We start from the raw sequence: 22,813 nt of genomic DNA, 5'->3' as shown, positions 1-22,813 counted from the left end.
TCATCCAGTTATCCAGTTGCGTTTTGTATAAAGTAAAATCTATAAAAATTAAAGCAATGGTCTTTTTATAAAAAAAATAATAATAATAATTAAAAAAAAATAGATAAATATAGATACATAAGACCATTATTTAATGGAGATGCCTAAATAAAGTCATATAATAATTTTCATATAAATTATAATTTTAAAAAATATTTTAAAAAATTTAAAATAAAGTATATAAATTTTTTAAAACTAGTATATGACTTACAAATTATATAAATTTAATAGATACTATAAAATATAAAAGTAACTCATCCCAAATAGTTTTTAGATTTTCTTAGATTGTTTCTTTTTTTTTAATTTCTTAATTGAAGTTTTGGCTACTGAGCTCTAGTACTACATCTTTGACAAGGCATCTTGGGCGGTGTGAGGTCATGTTTGACATTATTGTTCACCAATATCTATTAGTTCATAAACTAATTGTTTATGTTACCTCATCTCATGCATAGTTGTACCTATGTTCGACAAAGCCAGAAACGAGTAATTAAAAAATACCTTTTGTTGTGATAAATAATTATAAAGTTCAGTTTATAAATAATAAATACACTAAAGTTCAGTTTGCATATTATTTTTTATGTCACATTCGACTATGATTTATAAACATATTTTCTATATTTTTTGAAAATATATCAATATTTTTTATAATCCAAATTTGAGCTAATCATTCTCAAAAAATATATATTATATTAAAAGACTAATTGGGGTGAAACTATACTGGAAATTAGGAATCTAGACAATCAGATTTTATTGTTACTTCAATCGAACATCAAGTTGTATGCACGTCCAAAAAAAATATTAAAAAAATTGTAATAATAATATCATGTTAAAAAATAATTTTATTAATAAAACAGTAAATATTTTTTGAAAAATATTAAAGTTTAATTGGGCATATGCACCTTAAAGAAAAAAAAAACTTATCCAAGATTGTCACTGTGTGAAAATCGTTAATAGACTTCGGATATTATCTGAAGTAATAAGTAATTAATTACCGAAGTAGACGCACGTGAAGTAAAAGGGTAAATTTTTTACTTCACCACACATTACCGAAGTCTATCACCGGTTCAAAATCGAACCGTTTTTGAAGTAAAAAAGTTATATATTACTTCATCAAGACCTTTAAAAATACCGAAGTAAAATCGTTATATTACTTCATAAGTTACGTTATTTGACGAAGTAAAATATGTATACGACTTCACATTTTTTTAATTTTGGTATAGTAAATGTTTTATTTTACTTCCGCATAATTTGACTTAGTCAGAGTATTTATTATCATACTACTTCATTATAGTATAGAAGTAATAGAGCATATTTTACTACAACAAAAAAATTCAAATGTAGCGAAGTAATTGATACGAACTACTTCCCAAATTTGATTAGTAGTGAAGTAAATAGTTTCTTTAACTACACCGCTATTTAAATTTATAGAAGTCTTTTGTGTTGTATTACTCCATCATTTATTCTTACCGTCGAAGTAATTGATAATATTTTACTACAATATAATTTTAATTGGTCAAAAGAGTATATGATCACACAATATTTTTCACCTTTTTTTTTAAACAAATATATCATAAATATGTATCACATACAATCCAAAAGTGTATTCATAAAAGACACGTATAACCATAACTCAAAATTTTTTGTATCCTAAAATCTCTAAATACAATCCAAAATTTATATCGCAACCTACACTTAAGCACCTATATAGAAGTAGACGAATTCGCTCCATTCACTTCTGACTTCATCATACTGAGATTGATCGTAATACTGTTTGTTTTTTGATGTTGCAAACTGAAACATAAACAGAAATTTAAGAGTCAATGTAAAATGATTCAATATTTCATAAAGAAGATATTTTATAAAGAAGAAATTCACCTTCATCTCCAATTGGGGATATTCATCCAAGACTATCTCTTTCATGTATCGCATTATACAATATCCACATTCAACACCACCTTTTTATTTTAGATTACCCTAATCAAATTGAAAATGTCATCAATAAGTTATAATCCAAATAAAAAGAATTATTAACTGATGTCTAAATACATAGTCACAATACATACCGTCAATTGTTTAAAACCAGGTCCTTTTGAAATACCCCTTGATGCATTGTATAACTTGACCCCACTACATTATAAAAAATAGAAAGTTATTTTTTCAACCTCTAATGAATTTAATGTATATATTCACAATCAACATAATCTACTACCTACTTGATCACAATAGTTTGTCAAGCATGATCTCGGTTCCTATTACTCAAAGAGTCCAATAAATATATCATATTCTTATCTTTATTAATTATAGTCAGAATCCAATGGTACCTGAACAAATAAAAATATAATATTGACTAGTATGTAGTAGGAATTGATAAATAATTAAAATCTTACCCAGTATTGTATGGAATGAAGCAGATACTATCTCTGTTTGATGCTCACAACTACTCAGCAATATCATGTGACAATTTACTGCCTTCTTCACCCACACCACATGTTGGTATGTGACCAGGATCCACAAATGAAACATACTCAGCTCTATTTTCTTTCTTCAAGTATTTGTAATGGTAACTGTAAGATAATTGCAAGGTAATGATAAAGTAATGACAAATCTAAATATACCCCATGTAAATCAAAAAAAAATTATGTGAATAAATATTGCAAACGAAGCATAGCATTTGAACAAATATTGTATTTAAGACATAACATACCCCATGTAAACCAAAATTTGCCTAGCACCTATCTCTTTCATCTCCATAAAGCACAAGATATCTTCTCTTAGCAACTATATGTTGGTCCCTTTGGAGGCCGGCAAGAGGGGAGGGGTGAATTGCCCTACAAAATAAAACTCGAACTTTTCTCGGATTTCAACTATATAATGAACACTTGTAATAAATAAATAAAAGAGACTAAATAAAGAAAAGCAGACACCAGAGTTTTACTTGGTTTGCAATCAGGGGATTGCTAATCTAAGGAAAGTAAGCGCACTATCTGATTCTCCTCTGGGCGGAGTAGCCTCTTTACAACGTTGACAGCACAAATGAAAAGAACAGAATTGAAAGCACAGAAAGAATTGATTACAAGTGAGTTGTTCTGAAGCTTCTGGACCAAGGCTATATTTATAGCCTTGGTCGGGGCGCCTGGAAGGGTTCCGGGCGCCCGGGGGGGATAAAACTTATCCCCCAACGTTCAGATCGAGTCAAAACTCAATCTGGTCGATTTTACTTCTCAGGGCGCCCTGGAGGGTTCCGAGCGCCCTGGGCTGCTCAGGGCGCCCCAGACTGCTCAGGGCGCCCTGAGCCCCGAAGTCAACATAGTTGACTTTTTCGTCTCCGGTTCAGCTCGTCTCGGTCCGGGTCTTGTTCGCTCCGGCTCCGCTAGCTTGGGTGATCTCGGCCATCCGGAATAGGGCTCACCCGAACCCAAGTTCCGGCCTTCTCCTCGAACAGCCTTCCTTCCCGGTTTCTCGTCCCTCGAACGCCGCGCACGTTCTTCTCGTCCACCGGTGTACTCTTCCGCGGTCATCTCGTCCCTCGGACGCACCGAGCCCGTCGGCTCTCTTCCCGTGCCGTCCTTCTCGCTAGCCGCGTCTTCCGCTCGACTTCCTGTGTTCCTAAGCTCCTGCACACTTAGACACAAGGGTTAAACACACGCAGGACCTAACTTAGCTTGTTTGATCACATCAAAACATCTTGGGGTTCCAACACTATACACTTTTAGGACATCCAAACATAGCTTCATCAAATTCTATGTGTATACTCTCATCTTCCGGCAACATATGAATAGATATACTTGCATGCCATCGGTAATGTTTTTTCAATTTCCTTGTACTTATCCCGATGACCATGAACATCCAATATAACAAATGATTGTGGTTGCACATTCTTCTACAATAATTTAAAATATTCATATGAGTATTCAAATGATAATTAAGATTTTTTTCAAATACCAATTATTCATAGAAACTGAAAGTACCTTTTTCGTTGGTAGAATTACCAACTCTTTAAGCCAAGCAACAATTGCTCCAACAGCATCATTGACAATTGTTGGTCCAGACCGAATTGGGATTGGGAGCTCTGCTCTTTCATTTATGACAACATCAATAGATACCTTGAAATTCCCTTTCCCAAGTGGAACATGATGAATCAATATATCTGGGCCTCCTTCTGATAGTATTGTGTCGCACGCCACCACATTTTCACGTTGTTTCACGGCCAAGTTACATTTTCTCCCTTTTAAAAATAATAAGAAATTGTATATAAATATCTGAATTTGAAAAAAAAAAAAGAATCAATTTGACATAAAATTATGAAATATATAACCTCCAAGTTTTAAGTGTTGCTTTCATAAACCTCCACATCATCTCTCCATTTTGGGTCATTCATGTTTGAGGACTTGTTCGATATCACAGCCTCACAAGTTTGATCATTAATGACCTGAGCAAGTTGAGCCTTCAATTTCTCTACTTCAGCCTTCAAACTCTTATTCTCCTCCAATTGTTCTTTGAAGTTGTCGGTCGAATCCTTTGGGACTGATTCCCTATTACTTCTTGCAGTTTTAAAGTAGAGTTGGGATTTTACACATCCACCCACACCTCTAACCCGTCCATAGTGTTCCTGGTTGCCTAAGGCAGTAGTTAACACATCATTTATCCCAGAAGATTTGAACTCTCCTTTGACCTTCTTTTCCAACAAGTCATCCTACAATTTGGGATGCAACAAATTAATCTAAAAAACTCCAATATTATTTATCTAGGAAATTTGAAAATTAGATAAAACTAAACATTTACAATTTTCTTAACGACTTCTACTGTCTCCATATTTGTTATATTGCCAGATTTGTCCTCACGAGCTTTACGCCAAAGCATTGATCTATCAACTTCCTCATTTTCAGCAATTAATTTTTTCTCCCTCTACAATTCCAAAATTGACAAGTTAAATAATATTGAGTAATTACTTGAAAATGACAAATAAAATGCTCCATAGCTTACCAATTCGGCCTCTAAACCAATGTAACCCTTGCAAGACAGTCGATGATGATATTTATAATGCATTGTCCATCTTTTTTGCTTTTAATGAATACCCTACATCATTATATTCTTGAATTAAGTATGGAAATAATTTGGAAAGCAAAAAATTAACACCATGTAAATTGCAGAAATAATCAGTACAACATTGAGCAGGTTGAACAATAATCAGTACAAAAATTTCAAGAGGTTGAACAAAATTAACACCATGTGGAAATAATCAGTACAACTCTTGATATCAATCCATCTTATTTATACTCAGTAGGTTGAACAATAAGGAAGGTAGAGAAAGTATAGTCATATCAACACAAGTCATAACAGAAAAGTTATGTTACAATTGCAGAAAAGTTTGGAATTTCAAGAGTATTTGATAACATATGGGATCTTGCATCAAAGTACTCGTGTTGAAGTGAACATTGAGCATATTTGATAACACATGGGAACTGCTTACAATTGCATTTGTTAAAACAAAAAGTAAATAAGAATACGCCAAATCATCACAAATATGATAGCAAATTCAATTAAAGTAAGTATCTAGCCTTTCCCTTGGGAAATATTCCTACTGAAGCTACTAGATATGCTTAGATGGTTTTGTTTATGCAGTTCACTAAGAGAGGACATATATACTTGACTGTCCATCTTACTGAAGAGGTGATGAGTTCATTGAACATGGAACACAGAATATCATACAGCAAACAGCGAATAACTAGTGGGAGAGTAGCTACGAATTTGATGCTAATTGAACACGAAATATGGCTGACAAATGCTGGCATTTGGTCTTTCATTATGATCAGTTGAATATCCCTAAGGTCATTCTTTTGGCAAATCCTGCAACTTCTTCAAAAAAGAACTCTTCTAGTTCAATGGAATTTGTCTCAACTATAATCACAAAGCCACTAAGAGCAAGCATGCTCCAAGTATATCTACAAAGGGTTATGGGTTGTGGAGATGGGGAACTGACATGAATCGTAAGATAAATAATAAGGAATTGCCACTGAATTTTCTGGAGAATGTAATACCCCAGCGTGTTCCCATCTTGGCCATGACAGCACATGTGATCCAAACAACATGATAAGATTTCTACTAGAAGTGATAAGATTTATTAGAAGTGATAAGATTTCTACTAGAAGTGATAAGATTTCTATTGTCTTCTATAAAAATATCTAATTTTTAAGAAGTTCTTCTAACTGTTGCATATTTGATAACCACATGCCACTTTGAGCATTACAGATGTCCACAAGATGCAATCCTTCTAATGTTTAAGATGAACATAAAAGAAAACATGACAATATTCATATGACATACCTCCTATGATGGATGAAGTCTCTCATCTACAAATGCTTTCCAAACTGCTTTTGGGATCTGATATTGACCCGGTGGAGAACTTAATTTTTCAGGATTATCTTTATTTGACCAAACAAATTTACTAGTGAGTTTATTTTTGAAATCTCTCCACTTTTGAGACGCTGAACTCATCATAGCAGCCTCATTTTGTGGTGCTAATTCAAACACATTCTGCAATAGAGAGTTGGAATATTAAAGAAGGCAATGACAATAGATTAAAGAAGGCAATTATACAGCTAACTTGATTTGGGATTGTATGTATATATTAATCTTACCGAGATCTCTTCCCACAATTTTTTTTTTATATTTTCTGAAACAATAGGCTAAGACTTTATGTTGATTGGCACCATGGTTCTAGCAATAGAGCCGATGTACGATTGTAATGTCTTTCCATTTGCATTGTATAATGGTCGTCTCATGTTATCATAATCAATCTTTGCTTTCTTTCCCCATCTTGCAACTGCAGTGAGTTTATACATTGATGTAGGCCCTCGCTTGTTTTTCTGAACATCTACAGAACGTTCTTCTCCATCAGTAACTCTATGTAACTTTGCATCGGCTGCTCTATGTAACTCCACATCAGCTACTCCCTGTATCTCCTCAACTACTACTCTATGTTTTTTACGACCCATCGAGTATTGTCTGCATAAGAATGTAAATAAAACCAATATTAAAATCTGTATTGATCCTATCCGAAAGCTGAATCAACGGACGCTGGGCACGTGGCGCTCTTCGAGTCGCTGACGTGGATCTCCGACCGGTCGTACGGTCCTCCGGCGAACCTGCAAGGAAGTCGGGCCGGGAAGGGGTTCCCGGCGACGACCCTCCGACGCTCAAGTCAGGCAAAGCTCAATAAGAAAGTGGCTCCAAGGATCGTAGAATGCATACCTCCGGCGAAGGGTGAGGACCCTTTATATAGAGCTGTGAAGAGGTTTGGGCACACATACCGAGGTGCATACGTGTCCTCTGTCCATACCTCGGTATGGGTTTATCATAAGAGCTTACCTGACACCATACTGCTACAGTCCGAGCACATCTATGATGGGACAGCGGGATCCTCTGTTGTAAGATCTTGCGTATGGCCTGGTCGTTGAACATACCCGCTATCAGGAGATGTTCCCCCGATGTTTCCTTTGTCCTTGTCTCTTCTGTTCCCGCGTCGAGCGGCCAACCGCTTGGCAGGCATAGGTCCGACCGGCCGTAGGTATCGGTCCGACCGGGTGCTCGGCTGAGAGTGTTCCACAGCAACGATGCTTTATGTTTCGGCCGAGCGGGCTATCCGCTCGGCCAGGTGACCCTTTTCACTATGAGCATCGGAAACCCGCCCATGGTCGGGTTGTCTTCTGTCCGACCCAGGAAGCTCCTGGCCGAATGTCAGGTCGGCTCGGCATCCTTCCGTTCGGCCCGGCATCCTTCCGTTCGGCCCTGCATCCTTCTGTTCGGCCCTGCATCCTTCTATTCGGCCCGGCATGCTTCCGTTCGGCCCGGCATGCTTCCGTTCGGCGCGGCATCCTTCCGTTCGGCCCGGCACCCTTCCGTTCGGCCCGACATCCTTCCGTTCGGCCCGGCATGCTTCCGTTCGGCCCTGCATGCTTCCGTTCGGCCCGGCATGCTTCCGTTCGGCGCGACATCCTTCCGTTTATAAATGGCCTTTTGTTGTGATAAATAATTATAAAGTTCAGTTTATAAATAATAAATACACTAAAGTTCAGTTTGCATATTATTTTTTGTCACATCCAACTACGATTTATAAACATATTTTCTGTATTTTATGAAAAGATTTCGACATTTTTTATAATCCAAATTTGAGTTAATCATTCTCCAAAAATATATATTATATTAAAAGACTAATTGGGATGAAACCATACTAGAAATTAGGAATCTAGGCAATTAGATTTTATTGCTACTTCAATCGAACATCCAGTTGTATGCACGTCCAGAAAAAAATATATAAAATATTGTAATAATAGTATCATGTTAAAAAATAATTTTAATAATGAAATAGTAAATATTTTTTTAAAAATTGTAAAGTTTATTTGGGCATATGCAGCTTACAACAACAACAATAACAACAACAAAAAGCTTGTCCAAGACTACGATGGCCTGGCTACGACACTACAGCAACGACCAAGATAGCCAAAGCTGAGATCAATGCAGTGGTTGTAAGCAATAGCAGGGCGGCATGTAGCAGCCACTATGCATTAGGTCGTAATTCACGCGAACCACTGACATAGCGTGCGACAGCCACCACGCTGCACGATTACGTCATGCAAGCGGATGTCGACTACCAGTCTGCATCGCATGGGATAACCATTGAGAGAATTGACATAATTACAAAGTTAACGTTAGTATTAGGCTATTAGCCCTAGTACCAATTATGAGATGATTGTAAAGGACTCTTTTTATATCATATTTCATTACTAATAAAAGGCAAAATTGGTCATTATATTTATTTCAGTTGAGTGCCAAATGAATAAGTATAGTAATATTCTAAGGTAATAGGTTCTAGTCTACAATATATCAATTTAGTGAATTGATAGTGAGACATTGTAGATATACATAGAACACTGCTTTTAATTATTCCTAGTCAAACATTAATATACAAAGACAATATTAATGCGATGAGACTAGCATGTCGGTTTACGGATGACTTAATCTCACAAGTCATGAATATGAGATATCAGGTTGACACATGGGTATATATTAGAGAATTTATATTGAATGACCCGCCATGAGAATGTTTCGTGAATCGTTATATGAGTATCATAACATTTTTATGTGACTATTGGTATCAATAGTCTTTAGATCTGAAGTCACTACGGTTCCCTACATAAGGCGTTATATACTTTGGTATCAGCAAACGTCACCTACAACAGGGTGGACTGTACAGTCGATCACTGGGTATGCAATAACTTATGCGGAATGATGTGAGTGATATAGATGAGATCTATCCCTTCCATATGACGAAAGTGATATCTATGGACCCCTTGATTTGTAGGACACAAGAAAGCATGGTCATGCTCAAATAAGTCAATATACGATATTGAGCTTATTTGATTAAGTATGTCTACTTAGAGATCAAGAAACACAAAGATTGATAAGATAATGACATATTTTATGTCTCATTGATTAATCTAGATCTCAAGGATAGAATGACCAAGTCATACAAGATAATAGATACGGAAAGGTTATGTCGGATCTCGACATTCTCGCACTTAGGTAACAATGATGTCTTGCTAGATGTCACTCATTGCTTATGTATGTAAATGTTAATTTAGATACATTTCCAACATTACAAAAACCTATTAGGTCACACACAAAGAATAAGTAGATTTGGAGATATATTAATTGGATTAAGTCTAATCTGAATTGAACTTATTAAGTTAGACTCAATTGGATCCAATTATTAGATTGAGTCTAATTCAAACCAGACTCATTGAGTTAATTCGAATTAATGAAATGATGATTCATTGAATTTGAAATTGCATGAGAATCAATGAGTGGGTGAACTTGAATTCACCATGGAAGATGAAAGGTCAATTTCGAAAATGATCATTTCAAATGTTGATTTGAATTCTAGAAGATAAAACGATTTTTTATGAAAGATGACTAAGAGTCAATTCATGAAGGAAATCAAGAGGCTCTTTATGAATTGAATTCATGAAGGAAGATCAAAAGGCACAAGGACTTTTGATATTCCAGAAGAGTACAAAAGGTGTGATTCATTGATTTTCAGCCATAACTTAAAGTGAACAAAGGTGTTCATTTTTGGTCTCACTACTAGAAAAAATATTTTTTGAGACACAACAAAATATGTCTTAAATTGTAAATTTGGTGTCTCAAAATGTTTTGAGACGGTGATGAGATGGTTGTTCAATTGTTTCAAAAATATTTAAGACAATTATTTTTTTGTCTCAAATGTTATGTCTTATCTTGTGAAAAAAACTATAGACACTAACGTAATGTTTTGATTAGTTAATGCACAATTTGTGACAAAAATTAATAAAAGAACATTTATTATACAAATTAATCTAGATCAGATTAATTGAATTGTCATTTCAAAACAAAAGGAAAAACTCTCTTTATAAATTAAAAGTGATATATATAATATAAAATTCAAATATTTTTTTAATTTACAAGCTAGTCAGTACATAAGTTTCATGCCAACATTCATCCAATAATAGAAATATCTATATATTCATCATTAATTTGATAAGAAAAAAACTACTATTCCCATGAAAGTTACACAAAAAAAAGCCTAAAGAACAACTCATGATTTGGAGATAACTTCTATAATCCTTCTTCATCAGAATCTTGAGCATAAAAAAAACTCTTATTAGAGATCATAAAGATGATTTATAATATACACTATTCAAAAAAATCAATAAACAAAACTTTTCAATAAGAAATCTTTTCATCTAACACGTAATCCTCTTTCTTGCAACTATGTATATAAAACAAATAACCCAAACAATCTAATCGAGCATTTATAGTTTCAACATCCTTCAGAGGCTACAACAAGTTTGCATGAAGTAGTCTAGTCCTGGAATGCACAAAAATTTAAGATGGGAGGAAGAAAAGGAAATATGAAGCATGACAGAAGTATGCACGATTGCTCATATTTCATTTTAGAAAACACCAAACAAACTTTAAAAATTAAAAAATTAGCACTAATTTCTAAGCATTAATATTACATGTATTACATGTTAACCATCTAATATAAGTTGAACTTTGTTTTTTTTTTAATTTTTATAATTAAGAAGACAAAAAGAGCTAACTGAAAACGTATTATACTGCTAGATGTTAAGGTTGTACATGCACAAAAAGAACAATGGAGGAATAAAATGAAGTAACATGAATAATTTTAGATATTTGTACCTGTTGGTTACCCAATCCTTGTACATGGGAAATAATATTATCTGCATTATAAATAAAAAACAGTGTATGCATCACAAAACTATCAAAATTCATCAAAAAAATTAGTTATTTAAATAAAGTTAAGATACCTTTTGATTACTAAAGTCACTAGATTCCATGCGAAGATAAGTCAATGGGGATTCATGATTATCTAACTTTGATTAAAGTGCATCTATTTGAGATTTTATTTGATTTAGAATAGGAGTCACTAGTTTCATACACTCTGCAACAACTTTCTCCATAGTCATTTTGATTAACGCATTTGAATGTTCATTGGATGACAAGGGGTAAGTACGCATGTCAGAAGAAGAAGACGAAGAAGGCGGAAGCGGTGGCAGCGACGGAAGTGGCGACGACGGTGAAATCGGTGCCGACGACGACGGAAGCTGCGACGGCAGCAGCGGGGGTGATGGCAGCGACAAAAGCAACGATGAAGTGATTTAGGGCTCAGGCTCGTGAGAAGAGAAAAGAAGAGAAATTAGAAAACAACGTTAATAAAAATTTACAACTTATAACTTAGTTTATAAATAAAATCAATTTTCTAAAATATACTAATTTAAATATATAATATAATAAAATTTCATTTTAAATTTTTTTAAAATAAAAAAAATCTATAAAATCATATAAATTTATTTTCATGTTAACTATTAATTATATTATTTTTATTTTCCTAAATAAATTAAATTAAATTAAATTTATACTAATTTAGAAAGTATAACTTAGTTTTGATAAATACAATTAATTTTCTAAAATATACTGATTTAAATATATAATATAATAAAATATAATAAAAATTCATTTTAATTTTTTAAAAAATCTAAAAAATTCTATATAATCATATAAATTTATTTTCTTATTAACTATTAATTATATTGTTTTTTTTCCTAAATAAATTTAATTAAATTAAATTTACATAAATTTAGAACTTATAACTTAGTTTTGATAATAAAATTAATTTTCTAAAATATATTGATTTAAATACATAATATAACAAAATATAATAAAAAATCATTTTAATTTTTTAAAAAATCTAAAAAATTATATATAATCATATAAATTTATTTTCATATTAACTATTAATTATATTATTTTTTATTTTCATAAATAAATTTAATTAAAATAAATTTTAATTAATTGTAATTAATAACATCCTTTCTCTCTCTCTCTCTCTCTCTCTCTCTCTCTCTATATATATATATATATATATATATATATATATATATATATATATATATATAATAAATCTATTATTTATTCTTGTTATTACGTTATTTAGTGTTTAGGTATATCCTCATAATTCTTAAATTATCAATATGTTTTATTATATCATTAAGTAATAAATTAAATATTTAATATGTTTTATTTTCATAATTCAAAAATCATCAATAGTACCTAAACACAAATTATAAATTAAAAATTTTCATTAATTAAGTTAAATTTGAAAATATATTTTTTTATGTTATTATTGTATAACAATTATATAATGTATATATATAAATCCGAGCTACGACCATTCCGTGAAATGATATTGGACCTAGAACAGTAGAGTCTGTGACAGATACCGCGACCGTTCCAACGGATCATAATCAAGATAATTTAAGACAAATATTTTTTTTACTGTCTTATTTGAATGTCTTATATAATTATATTTTCAATCGTCTTTATTAAGTGTCTTATTTAGTTGAATTTGAGACAAAATCTTAAATACTATCTTAAATTTAATGTCTCCATGTAAAATTTTGAGACATCTATTATTACTGTCTTAATTACGTAGTATTTGAGATGAATTTTGTCACTGTCTTAAAATATTTGTCTCAAAATCCTAATTTTCTAGCAGTGTCTTCTTCTCTTCTTCTTCCTCCACCAAAACCTCCTTTCTTGGTTACTTGCACAACCTTAGATGGTTTCCTTCTCCACTTCATGAGTTTATGAGACAAACGAAGGCTTGTTTGTGTGAATACCGTAGAGGCGCAGCCATTTGATCATGGTGAGATCTACATCTAAAGAAAGTTTGCTACCGGGATTGCGAAGGGCACGCAGCAAAGATATAACCCTCTAATTAAGCTTAATATATGATAGTTTTTCCTTTGTATGGATCTTTTGGAAAGGATCTAGTAAAATTTGCACTGCGCTTTTAGCGTGTTTAGCGCACTAAATTTCTACAGTGGTATTAGAGCCACTTGTGAAGGCGTATTCTAAGTTATAGTTAGAATTTGTTTTATATGTTATGAATAAGTACTATAACCTATTTCGTTTGATATAAATATACTTCCAAGGTTTCAGCCAAGAGAAGTTGTGAACAGCAAGTTGATCTTGGCCAAAGTGTTGTGAACAACATGGTCTCTTGGTTTTTGTGGGTAGTAGGGTCTTGGGTATGACAACAACTTATACAATGAGTATGCAAAATAAGACTACCCTCGAATGTAACTCAAGGTTTCTTTTAGATTTTGTAATATACAAATTAGAGAGAAATTAGTCTACTGAACAATGGTGAAAAAGGGAGAAGGACAACAACACATGATAACCAAGGAAGCACTTGGAGAAGATGCTTGGACCTAGGTTAACTTTTTGATCTTCTCATTGGCTTAAAAAGATCATAGTGATGGGGTTATAACCATGTCACGTTTAATTTTAGCATATATGTTGATATATGTCATGATTGTATGTGATACATGTGTATTTTAACAGTAATTAGGTTCTTTTAATATATGCTTATCAAAGTTTGGTACTCACTTCTAACTTGATCAATTGTATTCAAGATTTGCTAAAGCAAAGTGACTCGATTTATTTTACTAGAGTGTGATAGGACAATTGTGATGTCCAACTATTAAACTTTGGGTGCGACTTAGCTAAGTTATCTCACTTGGATTGAGAACTTAGAGGCATATCCTGTTGGTGCAATATCCCTCAGGTCAAGGTTGACCTGGGTAACCAAGCTGAGTCTTGGTTTGGGTTTAGATGCTTGACAATAAGATATTGATTGAAGAAGAGTCAAGTAGGTCAAGGTTGACTGGATACTTGACTGGTAAGTCCTAACTGGGATGTTAGGCAAAATGAAAGTCCTGGTGAGTGAAGCCAGGCAGAAGAAAAGTCCTGGTGAGTGAAGTCAGGCAGAAGGAAGTCCTGGTGAGTGAAGTCAGGCAGAAGGAAGTCCTGGTGAGTGAAGCCAGGCAGAAGGAAGTCCTAGTGAGTGAAGCTAGGCAGATGGAAATCCTGGTGAGTGAAGCCAGGTGAAAGTCCTAGTGAGTAAAGCTAGGCAGATAGAAATCCTGGTGAGTGAAGCCAGGTGAAAGTCCTAGTGAGTGAAGCTAGGCAGATGGAAATCCTGGTGAGTGAAGCCAGGTGAAAGTCCTAGTGAGTGAAGCTAGGCAGATGAAAACCCTAGTGAGTGAAGCTAGGTGAAAGTCCTGGTGAGTGAAGCTGAGGGAAAATCCAGATGGATCAAGGATGATCGGACATCCGGTGTTGAGAAGTCCAAGTAGGTCAAAGGATTGATCGGATACTTGGCATGAAAGAAAAGTCCAAGTAGGTCAAAGGGATTGGCCGGATACTTGGCACAGAGAAAGTCCAAGTGGGTCAAAGGGATTGACCGGACACTTGGTAAGGGAGTCCTAGCAGTCAAGGGAGTGACTAGATGCTAGGCATGACATACCAACAGTCAAGGTTGACCGGATGTTGGTTTGAGGTTTAGGACTTGGTTTGGACAAAACCCAATCGCTGGATCGATCCAGGCCCTGGATCGATCGCTGGATCGATCCAGGCTCTGGATCGATCGAGTGATCGATCCCAAAGCTTCGATCGATCCGTGGATCGATCAGAGGTCCCAATCGATCGCTGGATCGATTGGGAGGCCGCTTCGCGCGATAAGCGCTGGATCGATCCGTGGATCGATCCAGGCGCGTTTCCAGAGCACAGAGGCGCTCTGGATCGATCCGTGGATCAATCCAAAGCCTCCCCGATCGATTGGGAACATTCGAATCGATCGGGATCCGACCGTTGGCGTCGTTTATAGCTGCAGGCGTTCGATGGCTGCGCAAGAACTTCACCGATTCATTCCAGATTCAACACAGCTCCTCCCCAGCACTCTCTAAGCTCCTCACCGCCAGTTCTTGAAGGTTCTTGGAGGTTCATCCAAGTCAAGAGGCGAGTTGCAACGAGAAGAAGAAGAAGCTAGGGTTTTTACTGCATTTCTTGTAAGCTTTTGCTTATTCCTTACTACCCTTTCTTCTTCTTGTACTGAGAGTCTTGTAGGGCTTCTCCGCCCTCGGTAGTTACCGAAAAGGAGTGTTTTCATAGTGGAGGGTGCGTGCGTGGTGTGGATCCTTGGATTAGTCATCTCCGTTGGAGATGGATACCAAGTAAACTCCTAGTGTTAGCGTGTTTGTGTTTGTTTATGTATTTTCCGCTGCGCATTCTTGAAGAAACAAGCAACAACAAGCAACACCGAGCAACGAGCACGCGACGAGCTATTCACCCCCCCTCTAGCTACTTTTGGTCCTAACAAGTGGTATCAGAGCAAGGCCGCTCTTCACCGGAATCATCGCCGGAAGGGTCAAGCATATCAAGAAAAGCTAGAGGGTGAAGAAGTTGGAGCAAATTCTTCAAGTTCAAGACTTTATCAAGCTCAACTTCAAGATGCAATTCCAAGATGGGCTTGGATTTGACACAAGGGTGGCTCCACCATACACTTCTACGAGTTTCGATTCTTGGAAATCAAGAATCGAAAATTTTCTTATGATGGAGATAGAGCAATGGTTTGCTCTAATGGAAGGCTTCAAGGCTCCAAGAAATTCAAAGGGCAAAGTTCTAAAGAAAAGCAAATGGAGCCCGGAGCAAGTCCAAAGGTGCGAGGCAAATGACAAAGTGACCAAGCTTTTGGTCAATTTATTGCCAAGCACCATCCTTTGCAAAATTGGAGAGTTTGAAGATGCAAAGGAGCTATGGAGCAAATTGGCTAAGCTTCATGAAGAGATCCCCTCCACTGTACAAGATCATGAAGAATCCAGAGAGGGTGACTCTTTGGAGCAAGACCAAGAGGAGGACTCCGAGGTTGAGAGATACTCAACCTCCGAAGAAGAGGAAATCCAAGAAGCTTCATCCTCAAGGGAATGCAACGAAGGGAACAAGGAGGGAGCATACTCCTTGTTTCATATTCAAGATGATGAAGCCTCCACCTCTAGGATTGAGGGGGAGCAATCCTTGGTGACACCGGATCAAGAAGAAGAAGAAGCTTCTACATCCGGGTCAAGAGACGAAGAGGAGGAAGTAGATTCTACCTCCACAAGTCAAGAAAAATCAAATGGAGGAGAATCAAGGTCCGATCAAGAGGAAGCTTCTACCTCCGGATCCAAAGAAAAAGATGCCACCCCTGCAAGCAAAGGTATAAATATTTCAATTAATAATAAAAATCATATAATATGTTTTGAGTGTAGGGAACATGGGCACTATAAGAGCAAGTGTCCCAACTTGGCCAAGAAGAAGGGTCAAATGGCACAAAAGGGCAAGGAGAAGCTCAAGGAGACCACCCCCGGAACAAAGAAGAGCAAGGAGCACATTGTGTGCTTCTTGTGTCAACAAAAAGGGCATTACCGAAGTCAATGCCCCAAGGGGAAGAAGATGGTCAAGGCTCAAGGAGGCACTAGTCAAGGGGGAGCCTCCAAGGTAAAGAAGAAGGTAACATTCATTGAGCCTATTCCCTTGCAAAATGGTAAAAAGCATGCTAGGTCAAATTTTTATCATCTTAATGCGATTTACCATAAGAATAGGAAGCATGAGGGCTTTAAGGAAAAGCATGTGGCCCTACATGCCAAAACTACTATCCCTAAGGCTAGGAATGTAGGTAAAAACCTAGGCGATAACTCTAAGGATGTAAGATACAAGCCTAGAAACAAAAATGCTCATGAACTTAATGGAAAACCAAAAACTAAGGACTTAGTGATGGAAAATCAAGTCTTGAGGTCAAGACTTGATAAAATTGAAAAGACCCTAAAAAGGATGGAAAATATCCTATTAGGGCAAAATGAGCATAACCTAGGTCTAGGAGCACAAAGGTCATCTAATGGCCATAGAGGTTTGGGATACAAACCAAAGGCTAAGAAGGATGTGCCCTCTTACCATAGAGTTCCATATAGTTATGGAACAAACCCTAGGTCTAGTGGTCAAGCCAAGAATACTAGGGAAGTCATCCCTAAGAGTATTTTTGCAATAAATGTGACTAAGACTTCTAAGAAGTCTAAGAAAGTCACAAACAAGGTCACAAGGGAGGTTATCCCTAGAGTTGACCTAGAAAATGTGACCAAGGCTTCTAAGAAGCCCAACAAGGTCACTAGGAAGGTATCTAGGGAAGTTATCCCTAGTGAGTACCTAGAGCATCCAAGGAGCACCAATAGGTGTTGGGTTCCTAGGAGCATCTTCTCTACCCCATAGATGGGTTAGAGAGTGTCAACTCCGATTAGAAGGGTAGTTAACCCAACTTTGAGGAAATTGACACTCAAGGAGCATTTTCAAGATTTTTGTTAACCTTTGAAAATGAAATGGAATTATTGATTACTCCTTGAAAGAGTAAAATGTGCCTAATGGTGGAAGAATTGATTTTAATCTTAAATGGCACATATTGGAAAATTAATAAGAACTATCAAGTTGGGTTTTTGGTATGTTCTTAGGCAATTTAAGGCAATTCGGGCCTTAAATTTAAAAGTGCTACTCTTGAGGAAAAATGGAATATGCCAACATTTGAGGACATGTTTATTTTAATTGGCATAAATTAATCAAGGGAATTAGAAATGCCAAATTTAGGCTTTGGCATTTTCTTGAAGCACTTTAGGGCAATCTAGGTTTAAGGTGTAAGTTTAGCTAAGACTTTAAGGATACTTAGATAGTTAATCTAGGTATATTTTATTTATGCTAAATCTTGCCATGATTGTTTGCCCATCATATGCCATGACATCATATCTATTTTTACATTCATGTTTTATTATGAAAAATCCAAAAAAAATACCATGTCATGACATTCATACATCATGTAGCAATAGAATATTTTCTTTTGAAAATTATTTTCTTTTGATGTATGCCATAACATAATCATGCATTAAGTTTAATTCCTTGTAATTAAGGACAAATGGCATTTAACGACACTTATTGACAAGTGACATCCTAAGTGGATGTCTAACATTTCTAAAATGCCTAGATAAATATGCATGATCCCTAGATTAGGGCAAAAACCAAAATCTACATCTCACAAAGACTATAAGGTGACTTGTATGTGTTTTAGTGCATATTATATACAAGTGAGATGTTAGGATGATGAACAAAGCTCAAGATGTTGATTTAGTGCATTCCTTTGAGTTTTAAATTCATCAAAACACATAGTTATGTGTTTTCCATCATTGGGAAAGCTAATGTACAAGTCATGTGCATTATGCCCAAGGAACATGATGGGATATTGATTTTGAAAATGTTTTTAAAATGTTTTGGAAAACCTTGGTGAAGGCTATCTTTTGATAGTAATCACCATTGAATAGTTAGACACAAACTTGAAGAAAAACACTAAAGTTTTTGTAAGTTTTCAAGTTTGTGTCAATCTTTGAAAATATGATGTATTTTCATAGAAAACTATTTTTCCATGATTAAGTATGCCCTAAATAATGTCTACACGAAATTTCATAATTTTGGATTTTGTAGAATTTTCTAGGGTTTCGTTGACCGAAATGGAATTTCAGCAACTATCGAGTCTCGATCGATCCATGGATCGATTGAGTTCCATGAATCGATCCATGGATCAATTCAACGCGCAATCGATGAGTTCAATCTGGATCAAGATCGATCCAGGGAGTCTGAATCGATCCGTGGATCGATTCAGAAAGGTTCAATCGATTGGAACCCAACTCCAATCGATCCATGTTGCTGATTTTGGCTGGGAATGCCTGATTTCAGCATCTTTGAACCTCTTTGAGTCTAGGTAACCATTTCAAACCCCTTAAATACATTTGTATACATACAAAGGGTGTTTTCATGTTGAAAACAAGGATGGATTGGTTAACGAAGACTAAGTAGAAGTTTAGGCTGAGGTTGTTTCAAATTTTGAATATTTGAACCTCAAAACTTCCAAATTTGGGTTTCCTAATGTTTTAGGGATTCCAAGTCATTGTTGGTGCAATGACAGAAGTTTACCACCATGTCTTTAGGGGGAGGGACTCTTTAAAGACATGAAAGTTATTTTTCATGAACCTTGGAAGGTGGTTAACCTTCTGTTGTGAACTTGCTCAAGGTTGAGCATTTAAACTTGAAATGGGGAGAAATGGGGAGTGGATATCCTCATTATTTCAAGTGGACACTCATGTGGTAGATAATGCTTAAGGTTGGGTAGTTGTCTACATTGAGGGAGAAGTTAAGGATAAATGAAGGGTATGGGACCTTCATTATCGTGTTGATCACAACGAGTGATGTTGTGAACAACGATGAGCAACTCTTCAGGGGGAGAGTCTTCAACAAATGGATTTGTTGAAGTGTACCCAGAATTGGAGCATGGGTTGATGTGTGTCCAACGATGGGTTGATGTGTGCCAATAGGGGGAGAATGTATGGTTAAGCTTAGTCCTTCATTACCTATGGGAAGCTCATAGGGGGAGAATGAAAGGACTCATGAAAGGGAGTAAGTTAGGCTTTCATTACCTAGAAGGAGTTTGCCCTCTTAGGGGGAGAATGAAGAGCTTAATTTATGCTTTCATTACCTAGTGGCATGAAGAAGGAGGCTATGAGATTAGCCTAACTTACATATGGGATTGTAAGTGTTATTGTGGTATTGTCAAACATCAAAAAGGGGGAGATTGTTGGTGCAATATCCCTCAGGTCAAGGTTGACCTGGGTAACCAAGCTAAGTCTTGGTTTGGGTTTAGATGTTTGACAATAAGATATTGATTGAAGAAGAGTCAAGTAGATCAAGGTTGACTGGATACTTGACTGGTAAGTCCTAACTGGGATGTTAGGCAAAATGAAAGTTATTTATTATTATTATTATAATAATTTGGCCGTTTATTCTGTTTCATGTTTCTAGCCTTTCTAAGACATGAAAACAAAATCTACGAACCATTTGATTCTCAAACTTAGAATAATTTGTCGAGCAAAAACGATCCATTCATCCAAAATTTCATAAAAATGCTCCTGCAACAGAGCCAATTAAAATGGCTAGTAATACTTAAGGCAACCATGACCAGCTTGAACAATTAACAATAAAATAATTAGTAGTAATCAGAATTTTAACTGCTGCTTTAGGGGGGAATAAAAATCAATAAAACGATGAATTATATGTATCTCATCAGTTTGCATATGAATCAATTTATGCTGACACTAGTTAGAGTTTGCCAATTCAATTTATTTGGATGACCATCATCCTGAAACACTTGCCAAATTAAATCTTAATTCACTTTTTTTTTAATTAATATTTTACATGTAGATTTATGTAGTTACAAGCATCGTGCAAGTACAAAGAACATACGATCTGAACTTGCTGACATGGAGGATTCAACTTGAAAAATATACACCAGAGAATTAATTTATCTTGCCTTCGTATTCTTGCAATCCGGATACTGAGAAACAAGTACAAGCAGAACTCTCGAGTAAAGTTTCAGTTCAGAGATCTAATTCCTCATCCAAATGTCTTCAAAATCTGGAATGGAAGAGTCCACAAGATGAAAGCTTTTGCATTTGCCGAACATAGATCAAGCAGTTTCTGGGCCTTGTAAACCTCGTTACAAGAGAATTCACAAAACCTATTAAACTTGAGGCATTACCTGAATAATAAGATGAGCCTTTTGGGGTTAACGGGACTCCTTATAAGAAATTCCTCTGCACTGATCCAGATGAGAAGCGAGAGGACAATCCTTGTGACATATTGTCAGCATCAAAGTTGACCTTTTTCCGCCCAGCAGTCAAATCTTTCTCACGGTCCCAAGGTTTCCAAGGATGCTGACCTTCCCATTCATCTTTCTCTGGACGCTTTACTTTCTTTTTTGGACGAGAAGTCTCCTCTCTGTGTTTTTGCACCAGAGATACTGAACGTTTTGAAGCATTATATTTGTCAACTAAGTCAGCATCCTTCGTCTTTCTTTCCTTTTCACCCTCAACATCGCCGAGAGTCTTGGCTTTATTATAAGCTTCCAAATAACTAAAATGAAGAATATCATTAGCAATTGTGAATGATAAATAATATCAAGGGTTTGGCAATCTTGTGGGATGACTTACTTCTGCTTTGCCTTTTGAGCCTTGTCCAGGGGGTTGTCAGTCCAAGCGCTAGTATCACCTCGGCCCTCTTTAGTGGTCCTACTAAATGAAGTTGATTGCATAGTCATTCCTGGCTGTTGAAGAAACAAACAAGTAAAGATATGCATTTTAAAGAAGCAGGCAATTGAAACACAATAAGTCATAGGATATCAAAAATAAGGTCCATACTTTTCTTTCAGGAGGTAATGTTGTCATCCATTCTTCCCTTTTTGATGGTTCCCGCTCATCCTGATTTATGGGTGCCATAGGCATAGCGAGAAGTTCATCATCACCTTCCATTGATATCCCTGCTAACAGAAATGATTGAGATGATTTTATGAATTGCCAAATAAGACAATTATTCAAAATAATCATGGATAACTACCCAGATAGGCAAGACAAGGAATATCTCTTGTAAGGAAGTGAATTATAAACCAACAGCTACCACAAAAAAATCATTCAAACCAAACTATAAGAATGAACTTTACTATTTCTTAATTGATTTTATAATTATAATATTTCTAGAAAAAAAAATTAGGAAGATACAAAAGCTAATATTGGAAAGAAATAGTTGAAACTGAATTAAGCAAAACTAAACCAAAAGGTTTTGGTTTGAGTTTTTTCCTCAGTTTCTAAAGGTATTCAGTTCAATTCAGTTTGTAGTAAACTCCAAAGAAAAGCAAACACAAAATCAGGTGGTAAATTTATGTTGACTTAATTTCCAGAACAGGCCTATGGTTGAAGAATAATAAACATCTGCAAACATGTCAGATGCTAAACAAAACTGAAACATAAAAAGAACAAGTGCAAAATATTGATTCTATAACAAATAATTAGGCATGCATCCGGCCTCAATTATAGAGCACAAAATTATGATGAAAAAATTATTAAACTAATTAACTAAAAAGGTTGTCGTTTAATGGACAATTTCTTTAGTGATATGGATATTGATAAGTAAAAAAAGAAGATAATAGCCTTGTGATTTCCTCCACTCAGCAGCTTCGCGTAGTGCTCGCAATTCCACCTGCATCAATGTATAGAAAATTCAAGAAATTATTCATCCTAATCAACCTAAGCATCGGAACAATATGCAATCTTATAATGAACAAACAAGAATATAATGAGAATAAGAAATTAGAAATACCTTCATCTCCTCTTCTTCCTCTCGCTTTTTAATCTTATCATCAAGGCTCTTACGCTGCAAAGAATAAATGATGTAACATAATGATATTCATAAT

The 22,813-nt window shown here is 35.4% G+C and overlaps 1 protein-coding gene across 2 annotated transcripts in view; it reads right to left on the bottom strand.

Moving 5' to 3' along the window:
• Positions 1-20,667: 20,667 nt before the first annotated feature.
• Positions 20,668-22,813, bottom strand: part of LOC122041014 — a 22,679-nt gene continuing 20,533 nt past the window's right edge. For both annotated transcript variants that reach the window (XM_042600533.1, XM_042600534.1), the window contains 6 exons: positions 22,720-22,773; positions 22,551-22,599; positions 21,765-21,883; positions 21,558-21,670; positions 21,107-21,480; positions 20,668-20,982 (listed from right to left, as the gene is read on the bottom strand). In XM_042600533.1, coding sequence (XP_042456467.1) covers positions 21,147-21,480; positions 21,558-21,670; positions 21,765-21,883; positions 22,551-22,599; positions 22,720-22,773 — 669 coding nt within the window. In that variant the 3' untranslated portion in view covers positions 20,668-20,982; positions 21,107-21,146. The remainder of the gene's footprint in view (positions 20,983-21,106; positions 21,481-21,557; positions 21,671-21,764; positions 21,884-22,550; positions 22,600-22,719; positions 22,774-22,813) is intronic.

This window comes from Zingiber officinale, chromosome 2A, assembly GCF_018446385.1.
Source record: "Zingiber officinale cultivar Zhangliang chromosome 2A, Zo_v1.1, whole genome shotgun sequence".
Taxonomy (NCBI): domain Eukaryota; kingdom Viridiplantae; phylum Streptophyta; class Magnoliopsida; order Zingiberales; family Zingiberaceae; genus Zingiber; species Zingiber officinale.
The sequence above is the reverse complement of the archived record's forward strand: the minus strand, read 5'-3'. Positions and strand labels throughout refer to the sequence as shown.